Consider the following 18,800-nt stretch of genomic DNA (forward strand, 5'->3'; position numbering starts at 1 on the left):
TTCTCCTTAAATTAATGCTGTCACACAAAAGGTGGAGCATAGTGGAAAAATAATTTAACATATGAATTTGACATTTTTCCTATGTCTGTTTCAGTTTAAATTCAGTTACTCAAATGCTCAATAGAGCAAGGAGATCACATCATCTGCAGAGCAGGTTCCCCAAACAATAATGTAAACCAACACAATATATGTTCAGTTATGACATCTGTTTAGTTAGGATCAGCAACCCTAGTGTACCTGCTGCAATGACAAGATGATCTGCAAACCTCTAACTAGACACCCAAGCTATAAGCAGCCATCTGTGTGAGTCACTAGCTGAGAACTAAAGTAGTGACACAGGCAAAGACTCTCAAGGTTCTGTTGCCTCATCTTTTGCGCTGCTCAAGCATTCAGAGCATAAATACACCAGACTGAAACAGGTCAGGTGCATGCCAGGACTAGGAAGTAATCCTGCAGTAAAAGAGGTCCCCTGCCCTAAGGCCATAGATCTGCATTTAAAACATGGAAGAAAACTCTGCAAAAATACTTCCATAAAACATTGCTGTCTGGAGGGGCTTACATGGGCAAATGGTTCAAAGTCTCTATACCACACTCAGCCCAGAGAATAACTGACTTTTAAACTCTCTGCTTGCCCCAAGAGTTGACAAAGGGAAAAATCTGCAAGAGGAGAAGCATCAGTGTGTAACTGCTCTTTACAAGAGCAATGAACCACCGCAGATCTTGTCAATCAGCTAGTGAATGCTGTGCCAGTTCACCCTCAGCTCTGAGAGGGAGAGCACTCCTGCCACTGACATCTGACAGTATTTTCCCATGTTGTTGGTGAGTTCATCTCAGGAACAGATTTATGGCAAATAAACAAAATGCCCATGAATGTTTAACGACAAAGCTGAGGGGAATACAAACACCTCGTTTACTATAGGACACATCTGTTCTCACTGCTGCTGATGCATTGAATTCAACCAGGGTAAGAAATTTATTAATGCATGCCAAATGGTGACCTGCACTGAGACAACTCCTGGAACTATGTGGAATACTAAGCAATAGCAGGGTATTTTTCATTTAATAATGCCACGGTAAAAGGCTGTGCTATGCCTGTGACTTTTTTTTTTATGTTTACCATTTTCTAATATAAAACAAAGAACATTTGGGGGACATACTTCCTTCCTGGCCTTAATATTTCAAAGACTCCTGAGCACACCATCCATCTGTTGCAGACACATGACTGACAGAAGGGAAAGAATCATATGGGGAATGCAATTTCACTTCCTGAGGACAACTCTTTATTCAATCTTTATGTTCCTCCCAGTTCATGGAATAACACATGACACTAAATCAAGAAGATGATGGGAATAAGTTACAAATATGTAACTGGTGAGGTATGTAACACTGTTATTGTAACTATATTTCCCACTGGTTTGACTACAAATCTTCTGACCTTTCAACTTACATTATTACAAAAAGAAGTCTTGAAAGGGTCTCAAGAGGCTACATTCCAAACAAATTGTAAAATGTACTATATTTAAAGCAAAACAGACTCAGCAGTTCTTGTTAACTTTAAATAGAAATTTATACCTCAAGAGCAAAAGAGGTGATTCAAAAGGAAATGTAAATGTATTACAAACAGGTAAACAGTATTAGGCAGAACAAATTACATCCATTCCATATGATTTCTGTAATATTTAGTTTGAGGCAAATCTTGGAAAACAAGCAGACTTATAAAAAATGGAAGATACTAGAATTAGAAAAAACTCAATACTAACTTACACTATTGAACAGCTATTTTATCAAATGCTTTGTTTGTCTGAATTAAAAGGTAACACTACATTCAATTGGTCAAGGAAATGGCAAGACTGCCAGAACTTAAAGTAGAAGTACAATTGAAATCGGTATGTAAAATAAATGTTACAAATATAAATCTCACTTTATTAACATAATTTATGGTCTCATAAGAACTTCATTATAGTTAGGCTGAACAATTACATCACCAACTTTAATGAATTTAGAACTGCTCAAATAAGGAAGTTAAAATACTAAAAAGCATACCAGAAGAGGCTTCCAGTCTTTCTAATCTGCTGATCAACCAATCAAGAGATCCAGAAAATTGAGCACAGTTTTTACGATTTCCTCGAATCAGAGCCGCTATTGGGAAAAGAGACAGAGCGAGAGAGAGAAATTAAATCAAAGTTATAAGTGCATTTAAATTAAAATAATTCCTGTCTTCTCTTGTCAGAAAGGATCCAATAAGATAGAGTCTTAAGCCCTAATTACTGATATTTAGATTTAAATTTAAATAATGTAAGTGATAGAATTCAGCATAAGAAACACCTTTGATATCAAGTTGACCTTTAGAGAATTTGAATTATTTTGGTTCTACAATCATCTCAATAATCCATACAAAATGCTCTACACGAAGAAGCCCGTACTTACACCACAGAAGTCAGCTGCTACTGTAGAAACAAGTTTCTTTAAAACAGTATCCTTGTAATGACAGAAAACATTGCAAAAGCAGAGCGTGAGAAGCCAACAACATGGGTGACAAATGCAAATTATTTTCTACTGTTACATTTGTTCAGGAGTAATAAAGAGTAAAACAAGATATATGTCTAGGAACTGTATGCTGTACTTTTGAAAAGGTTGTAGGGAGGAAGTAACAGCTTTGAATCTGTTACTCCCTCATGCTTTAAGCTGAAGATTGAGGTACACTGAATCGTGCGCTGACTTGGTGGGTACAACTGAACTGAAATGTCCCTGAACACTGCAGACACCCACGAGCTCACCCTGTCCTGCATCACCTGCATCTGCAGGTATGTGCACACACACACAGGCTCTAAGAGAAGCATCCACCCTACTCCAAGAAAGGACTGAGGCACAAAGATTTCTGTTTGGTGTGTGGAACAGCACAAACTGGTTTTCTTAAGATTTTTTTTCCCAGTTCCACCAACAAATTATTTCAACCTGAAGTTTCTGTAATTATTTCCAGCAGCAGAGACTGTTGGTCCTGCAAAGAGGCAATGGCCTCTTAAAATCTATGTTAAAATCTATACAAATTCACTGTAGTATATTTTACTATGTTTTTATGCTGCTCTATTTATAAAAGGCTAAACTTAGAGATGTAGAACATAAGTCTCTAGGTCATATATTCATATAGTTATATATTTTACTAGGTTTTATGCTGCTTTATTTATAAAAGGCTAAACCTCGAGACTTACAACATATATATGACATTAAACTATCTGTAAAGAGGAAGAGCAATGTTGGAGCACTGACAGTTCTGTAAACTGGCAGTTTCCTCACCAGTTTTCTGATGAGGAAAATCAAAACCTAATAGCAAAATGAACAAACAAAATCCTTTTTATTGCTGCTTATATAATAGAAAAAAATATGCACCCTGAAATCTTAAACTTCTGAGTAATTATGACCATTTAAAAATAGTTGGGAATCATAAGAAGGGGAACATCTTGTTAAAACACACAGACCAGAACTAAGGAACACCTGTTTCTGACAGTGACTTTTTTATTGGTTATAGGCAAGCCACACAATCTGACTGTGCTTCAGGTAGGAACATAAAATGAAGGCAGTAACAGTTCAGTGCTTAACACATCACTAAATTTAACTTCATTAACAGCAATGAGACACAGATGGTTTCATAAATGCTGCTCAGCACAAGTTTGTGAAAGGTTAGTATTCATTGGTTAAAGCTGTGCATTAAATGAGGCACTTTAAACTGCAAACAAAAAACAACATCCCACAGTTGCTTTTCTTATTGCCGACTACTCCAAACAAGACCAGCATTCAGTTTTAAAGAAATAGAAACCATTATGTGGTCAGTCAGACATTAACATCACATAACTGCATATACTCCTGTACATTCTTTTGTAATGCAAGAGGATCTAGTACAAGTTCACAGTGAATTTAAGTATTTGTAAGAGAATGGACAGATGTAGTAGACATATGTCAATTTCAAATTGAAAGACAGTAGACTTAGACTGAATATAAGGAAGCATCTTTTGGCAATCAGGATGGCTGGCTTAGCTGATCTTTAGAGCTCTCTTGTGACCCAAACCATTCTAAAATAATATGATTTTTATATGTAATACTATCCAGTCTCAGTATCTATAAATGCCTTCATTCTCATCACAGTGAAAAACAACACAACGTCAATGACATGACAAAAGACATGAATTCTGGCATTACAGTTTACTGTTATTTATGTACAGACTCAAAAAACAAAGTACTGTTTGCTGAAGCAAGACTGAGCAAGCAATATCCATTTGTCATCTGTGTAATTGCTGTACAGATCCAGCACTATTCAGAACAGAGCAATGTAAAAATTCATCATAGCCAGATCAAAGCCAAGCTTCCTGAGCATTAGCTGCCAGAAGATAATGCTGTTAGAGAAGTAACATCAGAGGGCAGGAGGGGCACAAAGACTGGAAAGTCAACAAAAGCTTTTGTCCTTCCGTGGACTACAAGTCCATGGAAGCAATGCTTTGTACAAAAAAGGCAGACTCTCCAGAAGGAATTTTCTAGCCTTGCCAATTGGAAATCAAGACACTACTCTCTCGAGTCTGCACTGTGCTTAATGTAACAAAAGATTAACTAAACTGTAACAAAAAATTCAACTCCACCCTACATATATGAAAAACCAAACGCCAAAATTTTAGACTGCATCATCTACCACCACCTACAGCCCAAAAATTCATCATTTGATTTCATGGAGATGCTCACCCTCTGGACCTAGTTTGGATACTTTAAAATGTTTATAATTCTTGACATAACTTCTTTAATTGATTGTTAATACATCAAATAACTACAAATGCAAAAATCGAACTTAATTTGTATTCTAAGTTTCTACACAGTGGAAAATCTTCTGTACTACAACAGTTATCTAATTCTTTATTCTTTACTATTTTGAGCTAAAAATATCCACGTAATCCATAATATGTCTTACCTAGTAATTCATACAAAGAATTCAGAATAGATTTCCATGCTTCTCCAGCCTCCTTCCCAGCTACATCTGCAAAGTGAGCTGCACTGCTGTATACATTCAAACGATCAATACATTCAAGAACAAGGTTGATCATACCCTAAATTCAAAAAAGCTTATATCATCAGAGGGAAAAAAAAGTAGTTTTAGATACAAACACCAAAGATTTTCAAAAATCTAAGAAAACAAACCATGAAAGAAGAGATATGCAAAACACAAGAGCATGTGCATGAAGTCAAACATGCAATCTCAACAGAAAATTTTCTTGATGCAGGTAATAAACATCTCCCATTTAGGATAGTCAAATTAAAGCAAAAATAAAGAGTATAACTAACATAATTTCAGGCAAGATTTTATTCTGTAGGACATTTAGGCACCTGACAAAGTATAGGCAATTATTATTATTACCAGAGAAATAACACATAATATTAAACAAAATGCTTAAAGAATGCTTAGCAAATGAAAGCATCCTTCAACATCAAGAGATTATAACAGAGAGAATTGATTCACACATAAGGAGAAAATTATGGGTAGAGTTCAAGGCACAATCTAATCTTATTAAAAAGAGATAAAGAAGTAAGGCCGTAAATGTATTTCTTCAAAAAAGCAGGAAAACCAGCAGATCTAGAGAGATTACAAATGTAGCAAATAGTTTGACTCTTAGAGGATAAAACAACCCCACTGCAAGCATAATCCATATTAGACATCAACACTACAGATACTGTGAAAATATACTTGCAGACAATGTAGTAAAAAATCAGGAGTAAAACTGAGAGAAGTACCTCTTCTTGGAAGAGGTTCTGGCGATTCTTCAGTGCTCGGAGCCTGTTTTGTTTGTTTTCATGTTCCAAATGTTCATCAGGGGGGTGAAAGTAGCCAATCAAGTCCTGAAGGCTCAGACTGACTGACTCAATTGGCAAATCAATGGTGGAAGACTTCACTTTCTTGCTGAGAGAATCAAGGCCCCTGCAAGAAAAACAAAACTCTCCTGAGAATTGAAAATTAATTTACTTTTATCATTCAAACTCTTTATTTATTTAAAAGCAAATATTGTTTAGATGCCAAAGCTGATTTTCTTTCAGCAACTTGCCAAAAATTCTTCATACCTACCCATTCTCCATTTAACAACCTAGTCCTTCCTTTCCAAACAAAATGTGAAAGCATGAAAAATGTTATTTCTGGTAATATGTTTTTCAAATCCAAACAACTCATTTGCATATCCTACCTACGGATGTAGCAGTTTCAGAGGCAGAGCAGAAGATGAAGAGAAGTAAACCAGTAAAAAACATAATGAAACTGGAAGCAAGTTAAATGCAAGTTAAAAAGATCAGTCCTGTGGTGCTGTGGAGAGTCAAGATTGCCCATGGAGGCTCTCAAAGACATCTCTAACCTGTTCTTAAGGCCTTTACAGTGTGGAAAGATGCAGCACTTCTGTACACTCTGTCTCAGCACTTCATTAGCCTTTTTGTTTCCCCAATATCCAGTTCAAACTTGGCCTTGCTGAAGTCTATCAACATTCTATCATACAAGTAAAGGGCTGACTATTCTCCTCCAGGTTACACCTGCCCCTTGCTCAGCTGAATCCCTTTGCAAATAATGCAAAATGTACAGAAGTTACCTTTAAAACCGAATTTTTATCGTGAGCATGTTATCCGAAGCACAATTTTTCTACTGACCTTCTTAGGAAGAACTGGAGCATACACATAAAAGAATAATTTTCATCCTCTTCAATTGAGCTTTTTCTTCTTGAGGTAACATCCTGCCAAAACTAAACTGCTAAACACTGCCTTGGACTCCCTGTGCACTCCACAAAAGTCTCCACTGTAATTTAGCAATACTTTGATTTGTGAAACCTTATCATTAAATTGCCTTTCTCTGTCTTTATCTTTTATAGCATTCTTAGAAGCTTCTATGGAAGTGTATTATTTACAAAGTGACCTACAGCTTACATTTCCTTTGTATTTCAAATGTCACACTGTACACAACTCTCCTGATGGGTGATTTTGTCCTGGTTTTTTTAAGTACCTTGTTATACGCTTTTCAACAAACTGATATGTCTGGGTCTTTGTCTGTGCCCTTATTTAGGACATGTTTGCTTCAGGTCACCATCTCCCAAATTGTGTTTTTCTTGTGGCAAATGAGTTCTTATGAAATTCTTATCATTCCATACAGTCTTACTGCATATCATTCTTTTCCTAATGCAAACTACACTGATGAAAGGGCCTTTCATCAACTACTGAAATCACAAGAGTTTGAGAATTAACATTTTATCAGCATTATTTAGGAATAGGAAGATAAATGCAAATTGCATACATCTGACAGGATTTTTAAGTGGCTAATCACTACAACATTTTTCAGGTTTCAAAATATTAAAGAAACAAGTAGCATTAAAAAGGAACAAATAAGCAAAGTGTTATGTGCTGGGAGAAAGAAGGTATCATTTAAAATAAAACTTCTCCTTGATACTATGAATTTCTTCAGTATATTTGTGGTTGTTACAGATCTGCAGTTACACAGCTATCTCACTCTTCCAGGTTTTTAAAGGAAGATCACCTTTAAAAAATGTACTTGGAAAAGAAAAAGCTAATTTATGCACCACATGACTTAAAGCAAATTTTGGCAGGGAAAAACCTCTTTACGGTTTGTTTGTATTTTCAGTATGTTTATGCATTTAAATTAAGATTGAGCAATAAATTAATTTTAGAAGATAGAGGAAAAAAAACTGACCAGTATCTGTTGAGGTGCTTATCTGCTGATAACACAAAGAATTGACATAAAGTCCAGTTTGAGAAGCATTGATCTATTTTTTCTGAAGGATAAATTGTTCCCTGTTGTGTTAATGGCAACTTTGAATAAAACTGAATAGAAATAAAAGTGATGAATTTTAAAGCCATACCTTATGAACCTGTTGAAAAGGAAGACTGTACTACGGATGACACGCGCTGTACGGGATTCTTCATTCTGAGATCTGGACAATGTTAAACCATCATCCATGTGCCCTTCATGGTGCATTATTGCCTGGAAACAAAAAGCAAGAAGCAGTCACTGCAAAATGAGACATTAAAGAAGAAGTCTAAAAACTCACATAGGAAGGCAGGCTAGGAAATTATTAAGTCACATATAAAAAGCAACAATTTTATTAAAAACAGATAATTCCATGATTTAGTTTCTCATGTCCAAGGATGCACCTGTACTGAGACAGCAGGTTCAGTGCCATAATAATTTCAAACTTGCAGCTTTTGCAAACAACATGCTTTATTAAAAAAAAAATCTAAGGGGTTTTTGTTTGTTCTTTGTCTTTATCAACATTAAAAGCACTTCTCTTACGGAGCAGCAAATCCCTAAAACAGAAAAGGTCACAACAGGTATTCTTTACTGGTCCTCATTTCTAAGGGTGCCTCTGGTCTTTTCTGACCATGCTTTGAGTAATCTCCAATAACTTACAGTTTTTCATGTCTAGTTATCATGGCTCTAATGGACTGGATAGCTCAATCCATTCCACATAAATATTTTAAACTTCTGTTCTGTGTGGTTCTACTACCCAAAATAGACATGGAAAACACTACAGTGTTAAGTTGCAAAAGAATCTTTTCCCTAATTTATGATGCTGAGCTAGCATTCAGCTTGGATGTGATTATTCCATAAAGAAAGAAATCTCTCAGGACGCAAAACTTGAACATTCTACCCCAAGGTAATACATTTACAATGTGGAAAAAAATACTTTCAACTAAAAGTTTCCTCAATCCAAACTACATTAAAGAAAGGAATCTTAGCATATTCTATACATCGTTACTAATATTTTAGTTTGAAATCAAATATATTGAAATTTATCATTATTTGTGAGATAATGTGTACAGGTCAACACACAGCCTTCATCAGGTCTTCAGTATGACAATTCAGTACACCACTTGACTTTTCAATATGTGACTGAAAAACCCCAATATTTCATCTGGCAAGCATGCTTAAAGTACTTGAAATTCAGAAATTATCTGGCTCACGTAGCTCCCTTCATTTGCCAACCCCCCAGCCACCACCCACCCTATGAGTGAATGAAATGCATTCCTGTTTACAGCCTTACCTTTCGCTGCAGAGAACCCATCCTTACAGACTTTGCATCTGCAGACTGGTACGTGAGCCACAAGCCTGTATCTACATGTTGTATGAAGCATATTGAATCCCCATACTTTATTTCAGGTGCTCCCATTCCATCCACCTCCTTTCTTGTCCCTATGTCCAATTTTTCCTGATGAAGAAAAAAATGTATACACGAACAATAACCAATTTGTTAATATTTGCATAAAAAATTAAATATTAGAAAATTATCCAGAACAGGATCTGAAAGAATATTTGAGATCATTCTTTAAAGATTTACTAAAAAAAATGGGAAAGTGTAACTTTTAGACTTTAAAGACAAAAAGAAATCTTGTGAAAAAAACCTAGCCTGTTAAACTTGGAAGGCTGTGTGTACTCATTTCACCTGCACAGGAAAGAATTAGGATCATAATTGACAGTACATGGCATTATTGAAACATAAGAGCTTGCAAAACAACCCCAGATACATTGACTCCCCTTAGATGTACAAGGTATTAATCTCCACAAGCTTTTCTTGAGCATTTGGGGTTTTTTTCCAGCCTGGAAAAGATGAGCTCCATCCAACAATCACTGAGAGATGGCCTTTAACCTGTCACTGCCCAGCAAAGGGCTCAGTACTTCTGAAAAAAGCAATCCATTTCTGCATGATTGGCCTGCAAACTATTAATGGCATGATAGCACATCATTCCAGCTGGTGTCCTGTAGAGACAGAAGTTGTGTCAGGAGAGGAATTGTAATACCCTAAACAGCTTTTTGCTTAATTCTCCTAAGCAAAAACTACTTCTGAACAGACTTGTATGGGCATACAGCTCATGCATCCTGCTTCCTGGCAGATCATCCATTTAATCTCTCCAAAAACAAAGTTCAACTGACAAATTTACCTTCCTGGCTGTACATTCTGTATGCAACATAACCCCCTTAACCGGGTACAGCTTCAACTTTCTGGGCTTCTCCTGATCAGCAGGAGATGACAAGCATCTTCCTGCAGCTACTCAGAGCAATGTTACAAATAGTGTGACAAAAACAGCTTCTTGTTCTACCCGTCTACCATCAGGAAGGATCAGAAGAACAATTACTTCATACACACATACCCTGACAATGTGGGAAGACAGTTTCACATAAAAGTTGAGAAAGATTGGGGTTTGTATATGTTGTCATCTTATTGCAGGGGCTCCGTACTGTTGTCTCCTTATCACAAAAGTTTCATACTTTCTTGGGATCTCTCCTGGGCAGCTCCTCACAGCACTGACTCTTTCTTCTTCACAAAGCAGCCACTGACTCCAGTTCCCTTCTCAACCAGCCACCCCACTCTTTCATAGCACTCTTCTTCTCACTGGTTACAGCAGTGGCCTGTTGAAGTCAGGCCTGTTCCTAATATTTGATAACTGGCCCAGCTTCAACTCTCTAGGGGTAAGATAACTTGGTACACTATTTTTCTTATATTCTATCTCCCTACATGTGTACAAACACAACAATCTCTAACTTAAAAGTTTTTTTAAAGCATTTTTTATGTAAAGAGAAATGTCCTGTAAGTAGATTTTCAGCCTACAGTCATGAATGCATTTTGAAGCATTTGAAAAATAAAGTAGAATAGTATGGAGGTGAAATTCTTATGATTCCTTTTCATTATATTAAATTTTCAGATATAATATATTCACCAATTCAGTTTGTTTTCTGATTGTTTCTGGATACAGATGTTAATTTCATTACCTAGTAAATAAATGACTTTCAGCACTTCTTAAGTGCTGAAATTCTTATTAAAGTCTTGTCCATTGATACATTGCAGTAACTGATTTATTAATAATCTGATGCCAATATGAGTTATTGCATGCCTCTATTTCCTTATTAACCTATTATTTTCTCATATAATTTCTCTAAATGTTGTATTCAATTCTTTCAAAAGCTAACACAAATAACGTGAATGTAGTAACAGTTGGAAATTGAAAAGCTACCTATAATATGACATTGCAAACAAATTATGATATGGGAAAAATAAATTAGATCCTGATTTCAAGCTCCAGTTTTTTGAATTCTCTTTATAACTAGAAGATACTGTGAACATATACTGTGCCTCTACATTGTAAGATTTTCTTTTTTTCAGGTCTTACAATTAATCTCTTTAGTTGTGAATATAAGAGTTCACAAGTTTTCTCATAAAGCACTGTAAATAAGATGAGGGATTATTCATTTAACACATTTTTGCATTCTTGGTTAAAATCTACTGTAACAGAAAGGGAAGGGGTTTGATACTGAAATCTTCATTCCCATTAGAATTAAATTTAATTGGCATAAAAATTGCAGTGCCAACAATTTGTCAAAGAAGATCTCTGTTCTGACTGATGTATCTCTGTGTGTATGCTTAAAGCCCAGATTGAAATCAATCCCATTAAAATGAGCTCTGCAAAATAAATATAGTAGCCGGGAAAGCTATTATATAGTGTCAAAGTTGAATTACATGTAGGAGAGAAACAAAAGACTAGAGGATGATGTGGGGGGCAGCAGGCATTACACCAATCATTTGGGAGCTTCAAGACATTGAGCTTTTTGTGGGAGCGAACAGGAACCACAAATTGTTTATAAAGGGGAAGATTTAAATGGAGTGCTCAGCTCACATCAATAAACAGCAGGTAGTTGAAAAAGTACACACAATGAATCAATCTCATTAGCTACAGTACAATAGCTCATCAGTGAAAATGGGGATCTGAAAAATATCAGAAATCACCATGTTGCTAATTAGTAATGGTGCATTGGCACAGACATTACATGGTACAAGTTTCCAGCCACGCTCTTACCACATATGTAACCTGTCATTACTGAACCATCTGCTAATTCTTCCTACATTTTTACAAAGAAAACCTTCAGTTTTATTTGTAATCTAGATCCATTCTGAGATGCTAGCCTTGTCTAAACAAGGATCAAAAATCTTCATTTATTACACTGGACCAAACAGTAACAAATGGGTTCTGCAACAGTCTGTAAACCATCTCAGTAATGCAAACCAAGAATGCATTGGAAACGAACAGGCTTATTGAACAATAGGCCAGATTTTCTCCAGAAGGCTGTTCTCTTTATAAACAGTGTTTATTCCATGCCTACAAGAGCACAACTCAATCTTCCCACTTCTGTTTGGGGCTAAATGAACAATTTTTTTAATTACTTCATTCTAACGCTGAAAAATTTTTCTATGAAGCCTCACCTTAACCATTATTTCAGTCTAATGCTTCTGTTTAATTCCTTATAACATTCCAAAATGGAATGCGTTGATTAAGGCTTGTCCTTTCAACTTTACCTCTTGTCATCCAACCTAACCCATACAGTCTGTGGTACACTTTCAAGACCGGTATTTTAAGACCTCACCAACTGCAAGAAACTTATTTATTGCTGCTCTTTAATTTAATATAATTTCCATTAAATTTTAGAAGAAAAAAGAAGAAAGAAAAAGCTGAAAACATAAAAATACAAGCCATAAAATTTTATTAAAATTGATGTGTTCCTGTCCACTGGAAAAGAATACAGACAGGAACAGCAGACTTGGTACAACATGTACAAACATTACTAAATTGGTAAAATTACCTTATTTCAGTGGAGTAGTGATATTAAAACAATGTTCTTTATCAAAAAAATTGATATTGTGTAAATGGAAGAGAAAAAAAATCCACAAAACTTGATCTCTACAAACACAAGTGTATGAAAGGAGCGGTATGTTTGGGAAATACATTGTAGTATCTGTGGACATCCTGTGCTGAATGAAGCAGAACTACAGGAGGAAAAAAAAAACAAAAAAAAACCTGAATTTCAGATTCTTGAAAGGCTAATATATTTTGCATTTAATGATAATTATTAGGGTAATATATGATAACCAGAGAACAAAGGCTGATTACCAGAAAGAAAAATTGACTGTTAATTAAGCTCCTTAGAAAGCCCTTATCTTCTGGATGCTGTTTGGCCAACACTTTGTGATATTTTCAAGCTTTCATAAAAAAAAGAAATAAAACAAAACAAACAAATAAAACCCTTTAGCTTGCTAGTTCTCTTCTGGGCTATTTTTTAAGCAAAGTACTGGCAAGGTAATATGTTTGAGATGATAAGCCCTTGCAAAAACAGGGTATAAAAAAATAAATGTTGAGCCTCTATACTTGCATGTGAATCTTCAGGTTTGCAGGTGATACATTTTCAGCAGTATCTCTGCAAACATGAAAGCTGCTTTTCATACAGAAATTGAAGTTATCTACTCACATGCTTGAAGGAACTGATTCCTTAACACCTTCCTCTCCCTTGTTTCTTTTTGCCTATTTAAAGCTAACTTACTATTGTGCAACAAGTGGGAGCTTCACAATTCTTCCTATTACTTTCCAGCTGCTGCAAGGAAGAATTATGACTGCGGCAAGAAAAGGGATGAAATTGCAACAAGAAAGACCCAGCTACTTGAAACACCCACAGGTTTGGTCTGTACTCTGTAAAGAAGATTAGGGGCTCCCTCTTATCCATGATTAATTTTTTTGGGTGCTAAGCACATACATCAATATAAATGAAAATTTGGATGGTTTGTTCAAAAATACTCAGAGGAAAAGAGACCCTAAATCTGCATACCTTCTTTACAGAAGCCTTTCTAGCACTCCTGTAATTTGAAATCTTTTTTTAATACTCTTTCCCAGAGAGGGAAGGCACCTAAGTTTTTGATAGCCTAATAAAGTGACACATGACACTCCTATAACAAGTCCAGAGCAGGAGACTGAATCAAGACTGGGTCAGTTGGAAAGTACCACACTGAGTCATCTGGCCCAACTTCCCTGCTTAAGAAGGGTCATTCTAAAGCACAAGACACAGAAATGCATCCAGACTCAGTTCATCTTCAGCAAAACATTTACTCCTCCTCCTCTGTGGTATATCTATAATTTCCTCCAGGTAAGTAATTTGTTAAAATTAATATTGATATACACAACATTTACATCAAATATCATCTTCTAGACTTCCAATTTCTCTGAAAATCCATATTTAAACAGCAATATGATTATATTTATCATGTGCTGATTAGCTTATATACCCCTCTTAAAATTCTCTCATTACTTCAAGAATTGATAACAAGTTTCTATCTGCCCCAGAGCCTTTTGTCTCTGCTCTGCTCAGCATAGGATTGGCCACTAAAAACAAAATAAATGTTAACCTTTCATGTTAAGAATGGCAGAACAAAACCATTTTAAAATATAAAATCTCAAAATAATTTCAAATGAGACTTCCAAATTCAGGCTGGGAAAAAGAATAAAAAGAAGAAACTTCAAATACAACATCACCTAGCCTCCAAAGCATATGTGCATGTGCTACATAAAAAATAGAGACAAACCACCTTATCCATATCAACAGGTGACATTCTTTATTGCTAAAAGTTCTGGCCTTCGAGTATTTTTTGGACTAAATAAATGACGTAACAGTATATTGTTTCACTCATTTCGGAGCAATCCCTGCTGACAACCCATCTTAAAAATCAGTGAGTGAGTTATTCTACTCCTCTTGCTTTCAAGTGTTGATATCTATAGTAGCTGCAACAGGAAATTCTCACTATGGTTGCACAGCATTCTCCTAAAATATTCAAGCATGTCTATGATTTATTAATTGGTTTCAAAAAAGATATATTGTCTGGATCTCAAAACAATCACCTTAAACTAGAGGTTCTTTGTAATCAAATTGCAACAGGCTATATACCTTCTTTTGGGTATCTTTTCTTTTCTTATCTTTCCAAGCAGGCAAATAATTAAAATATATATATAAATTAAATGGTACAGAGAAGTTATTGAATAATTCTGTTTACTATTACTTTGTATTTTAGAAGACAGTTTTTACAGTAACAAAATTATTGCTGGAAAATTTTCAGACAAAATGCTAAAGATTAAAAGTATGAGAAATAAAGGATATTTAAGAATTTATCAGTGTGTTATTTACTACTACCACTATTAAAGCATTGGTTTAAACTCAAAATGCTTATTGAAGCTGTCAAAATGAAAAGTTGAACTCTGGTAACTTCATATTAGACTACAGTAAAGTATCTGCTGAGAGAAATCCTTAATTTCCCATTTAATTTCAGTAACTCACAATATTATAAATTTTCCTCTGCCAGACAGCAGATATAAGCAGTGAAGCAGCTGAGAAGTTAATCAGAACAAGAATTTAGAAATGAGTATACTGCTCAAAAGTGGGAAGCAGTACAGAAAAACCCCAACCCAACCAATGAAACAACAACAAAACATCAAAATATTAACAAGAAAAAAAAAAAAGAAACCCACAAACAGACAGACAGGTAACAACACATAGAGAATGTAAGGTAAAATAAGCTTTCTAGTTATTGATTATACTGCATTTTGGAATTTTTTTAATCAGTTTTTTAGATTTTAATAATTAATGCAATCACAACATATAGAAAGTATCTTAATCTTGCTTTCTAAAGCAATTTGAATTATTACTAGTAATATTAATGCTGCACTGATTCCATACCTTGGAAGACCGAAAACAGAATGCTGTAGATTTTACATCTGCCTTCTCCTTGTCTGTAAGAAGAAGACTCTTGTCATCCAGGAGACTTAAATATTTTCCTGTTGTTATATGTCTTAGCCTGAATGGCTGTCCCCATCTAATGTGGCTTCCACTCCACCTAAGAGAGTCCATAAAAAAATTATTAATGTGTTTTTTTTTAAACTACTGGCAATAATATTTTAAAGTAAAATACATTGCCAACTAGTTGATACAAAATATAAAATTCCTATCAGCAAGAAAGCGGCTACTTCATGGTTATCCCAAATAAAACCATTCTAATAAATGATCTTAAGGTCTTCCTTAGCACAAGCTGTCTTTGTTCAGACTGAGTTCCTCTTGGGAGAAGGTACAGACCGCCTACAGGAAAGGAGGCTTATGCTGTACACAAAGAGTTTAGATCTGCCAGTTCCCTCTCCAACATTTAATCTACCAGCAGCTGCCATTCTTCACTCTCCCAAAGATCTTTTAGCAGTCAGCAGATTTTAATCACACTTTAAATTTTGTGGAAAATAAAATGCCTAAAAAAATTAGAAAGCTTCCTAAAATAAATACAAAAAGTTACTAAGAAAAGTATGGCCCAGATTCTTCATTTTCTACAAAAGGAAGAAAGGCAAAGCTTATCTAAGCTCCCCAAAAATTATTATTTACCTTAAAGTACAGGTCACAGCTTTCCAACTTCTTGCTGTAAACTGAAAATTCAGCCCTGCTCTTCCTGCTTAATTCCTGAACTTGTGTAGGGGTTACTAAGGAGTATGTACTTCACAAAGGCTTTTCAGACTGGAAAACTTTCACAACTTTTTCTAGTCTTCACAGAATTTTCTTCAGTTATATATCTGCAAAATTTGGCACTTCATATGTATGTGAATACTGCATTTTGGAGAGGAAATAAGGTATTTATTCTGTATATCTATGTTTATGTTTTTGCATGTATCCATATGGAGGTCTGAAATTCCCTTAAGTTAGTACTTACACAGGTTTAACTTGAAGTCATTTTTATTTTCCGTGACACACAGATGCAGCAGGTTAAAGCACTTACCTATTTAACACCAACATCCATTTGTTTAAATGTGTCTTTAGAGTTGGCCATATTGAATGGAAAGTATGCAAAATCAATTTGGCAAACATTTTCAAAGTGCATTTTTTAAAATGCTTCTTTTTTGTAACAGGATTTATTACACTTCAGGGATTAAACTTCTTAACCTTTATAGTTATTTGTTTTAAAGAGAAGATAAGAATAAAAAGGTTTCTGCCCTCAACTATGTTTTTTTTAAATCTAGAATTTCTACTGTTTAAATTGAGGGAGTTTTGGGGTAGAAGGAAATAGGGAAGCTTTATATCTAAGAAACACATTTCTCTTTTTCTGTCTCCTGCACAGCAAAGTCCATATACTCCATAAAAGGACATCTGAGTCCAGTGCTCTAGCATAACTTCTGTTTCTCCAGTCAGTAAAATGTCAGGTCATGAATCTCAGCTATTGTGTTGCCGAGTCTGGTAAATTACATTGGTTCTGCACCTTTTATATTACAGGTCATGCTGGGGAGCTGCCTTTTCTTTTGTCTGATTCAATTTTCTTTTGGCCCCAAAAGCTACAGACCATAAGGGAAAAAAAAAAGGTAGCGTAATTGAGCCATGCTTCTAGTTCATGCCTGCAGGATAGGAAAAATACCAATTCATGTGCACTTACAAAAAAAGCCTTTTGAGCAGGAAGTATCTTGTGAAGCCACTTCTGACTACTAAAAATATTTTTTGCAGTGTGTGAGCATGAACTCTGCCACCTTTTAGGAAAGAAAGCAATGCTGAGCAATAGTATTTGGTGTCCCATGGCAGGGCATCCCAAGGGCATCTGTCCATGTAGACTGCCCAGGCAATTTTTATGAGAGTTCTCTAACAATGAACAGTGTTGAGGGAAAAAAAAAATTCCTTTAGAAACATGTGTAATTCACATAGAATTATATCTGCAGTCATTCTGGGAAGGACTACAACTGATTGAGAACTTTAGGCATGCATACACAAAGCTACAAATTGAAACATTTGCCTGAATATTAATGGACTGCAATACAGCACTGAACACATACAGCAGTTAGAGTATCATACTGGAAAATAGGTTGGTGAGGGAAGTGTAGGGAGACAGTGTTATTCCTGGGATTTTATTTGGTTCTTTTTTTCCTTGTAAGAAAATCCTATTTTTTAAGAAGAAAGATAACAACTCCCTTTGTAAAATTGTTTTGACAGTTCTTACAATTTCTTTCAGTCATGTATGTTCAAATGTTTACCCTTCAAAATTTTGTATACAGTGCCTGTCAAAGTGATATATATGATGGTCATAACAGAAACCTCTCATTATTTGAATCCCCACATTACTCCTGTACTGCTTATTATGGAAGTAAATGCCATAGGGAAAGCAGTAAGACAGAGATCCTTCCACAGTTTCATTGTTGTCATCACTGTCTCAAGGTCCGTTTTAGTCCAAAGGAAAAATCTCACTGCCCTATCACTGACATTTAATGTCATCCTATTAATAAAAAGCACACAGAGAAAACAGCATCATTGGAATGTAACCTTTTCATAAGCTTCTCTGATTTAATCTCTAAAGAATAATCATTTATTCCTCACTAGAAATTTTATCATAAGAACCTATCGTAATATGATTTAAATGCAATTTTACACTGCAATTACCTTAACAAACAAGGCACAATTCCTTACTATTACTCTAACACTTCCAATAATGCATGATTGAATTTTTTCTTTTAAATTTTTTCTTTTAAAGTCTTCCAAATGACTTAAACAAGCTGGGGGAGGAGTGTCACAAGTGATTTTTATTTTAAGGAAATTGGTCCTGTTTTTGTCATTTATGTGCTAAAAATGTAAATCGTGAATTCACTGAAGCTATAACAACTTTAAAAATAATCAAAACACACACTCTCTCTCTAGGAACTTTAATATTCACTGAAAGTCATATAAAGCATTTTTAAAGGATTATTTTAGTTTTACTCATCTGGATTTATAATTATCCTTTTGATTTTATAGGATTGCTCTTACTATTCAAAAAGTGTCTTGCCAAATGTTTTTCTTTTTCTGAGATAGATTTTACTTACGCCACTCTTAGAGTCTCTAGTCGCCAAAGGGAACGAGCATGAATGGACACAGCACCACCTTCATAATGGACAGTTCTGAAAACCAAGCAATGGCACAGACT

The 18,800-nt window shown here is 35.2% G+C and overlaps 1 protein-coding gene across 15 annotated transcripts in view; it reads right to left on the reverse strand.

Moving 5' to 3' along the window:
• Nucleotides 1-18,800, reverse strand: part of RYR2 (ryanodine receptor 2) — a 383,167-nt gene that overhangs the window by 181,052 nt on the left and 183,315 nt on the right. For all 15 annotated transcript variants that reach the window (XR_010439574.1, XR_010439573.1, XM_064708448.1 and 12 more), the window contains 7 exons: nucleotides 18,700-18,774; nucleotides 15,566-15,722; nucleotides 9,066-9,230; nucleotides 7,884-8,005; nucleotides 5,770-5,953; nucleotides 4,952-5,087; nucleotides 2,044-2,139 (listed from right to left, as the gene is read on the reverse strand). Coding sequence is in view for 13 of the 15 variants with exons in the window: in XM_064708448.1 (XP_064564518.1) it covers nucleotides 2,044-2,139; nucleotides 4,952-5,087; nucleotides 5,770-5,953; nucleotides 7,884-8,005; nucleotides 9,066-9,230; nucleotides 15,566-15,722; nucleotides 18,700-18,774 (935 nt within the window). In the remaining 2 variants the exon portion in view is untranslated. The remainder of the gene's footprint in view (nucleotides 1-2,043; nucleotides 2,140-4,951; nucleotides 5,088-5,769; nucleotides 5,954-7,883; nucleotides 8,006-9,065; nucleotides 9,231-15,565; nucleotides 15,723-18,699; nucleotides 18,775-18,800) is intronic.

The sequence above is a fragment of the Zonotrichia leucophrys genome, chromosome 3 (genome assembly GCF_028769735.1).
Source record: "Zonotrichia leucophrys gambelii isolate GWCS_2022_RI chromosome 3, RI_Zleu_2.0, whole genome shotgun sequence".
In the NCBI taxonomy this organism is placed as follows: Eukaryota; Metazoa; Chordata; class Aves; order Passeriformes; family Passerellidae; genus Zonotrichia; species Zonotrichia leucophrys.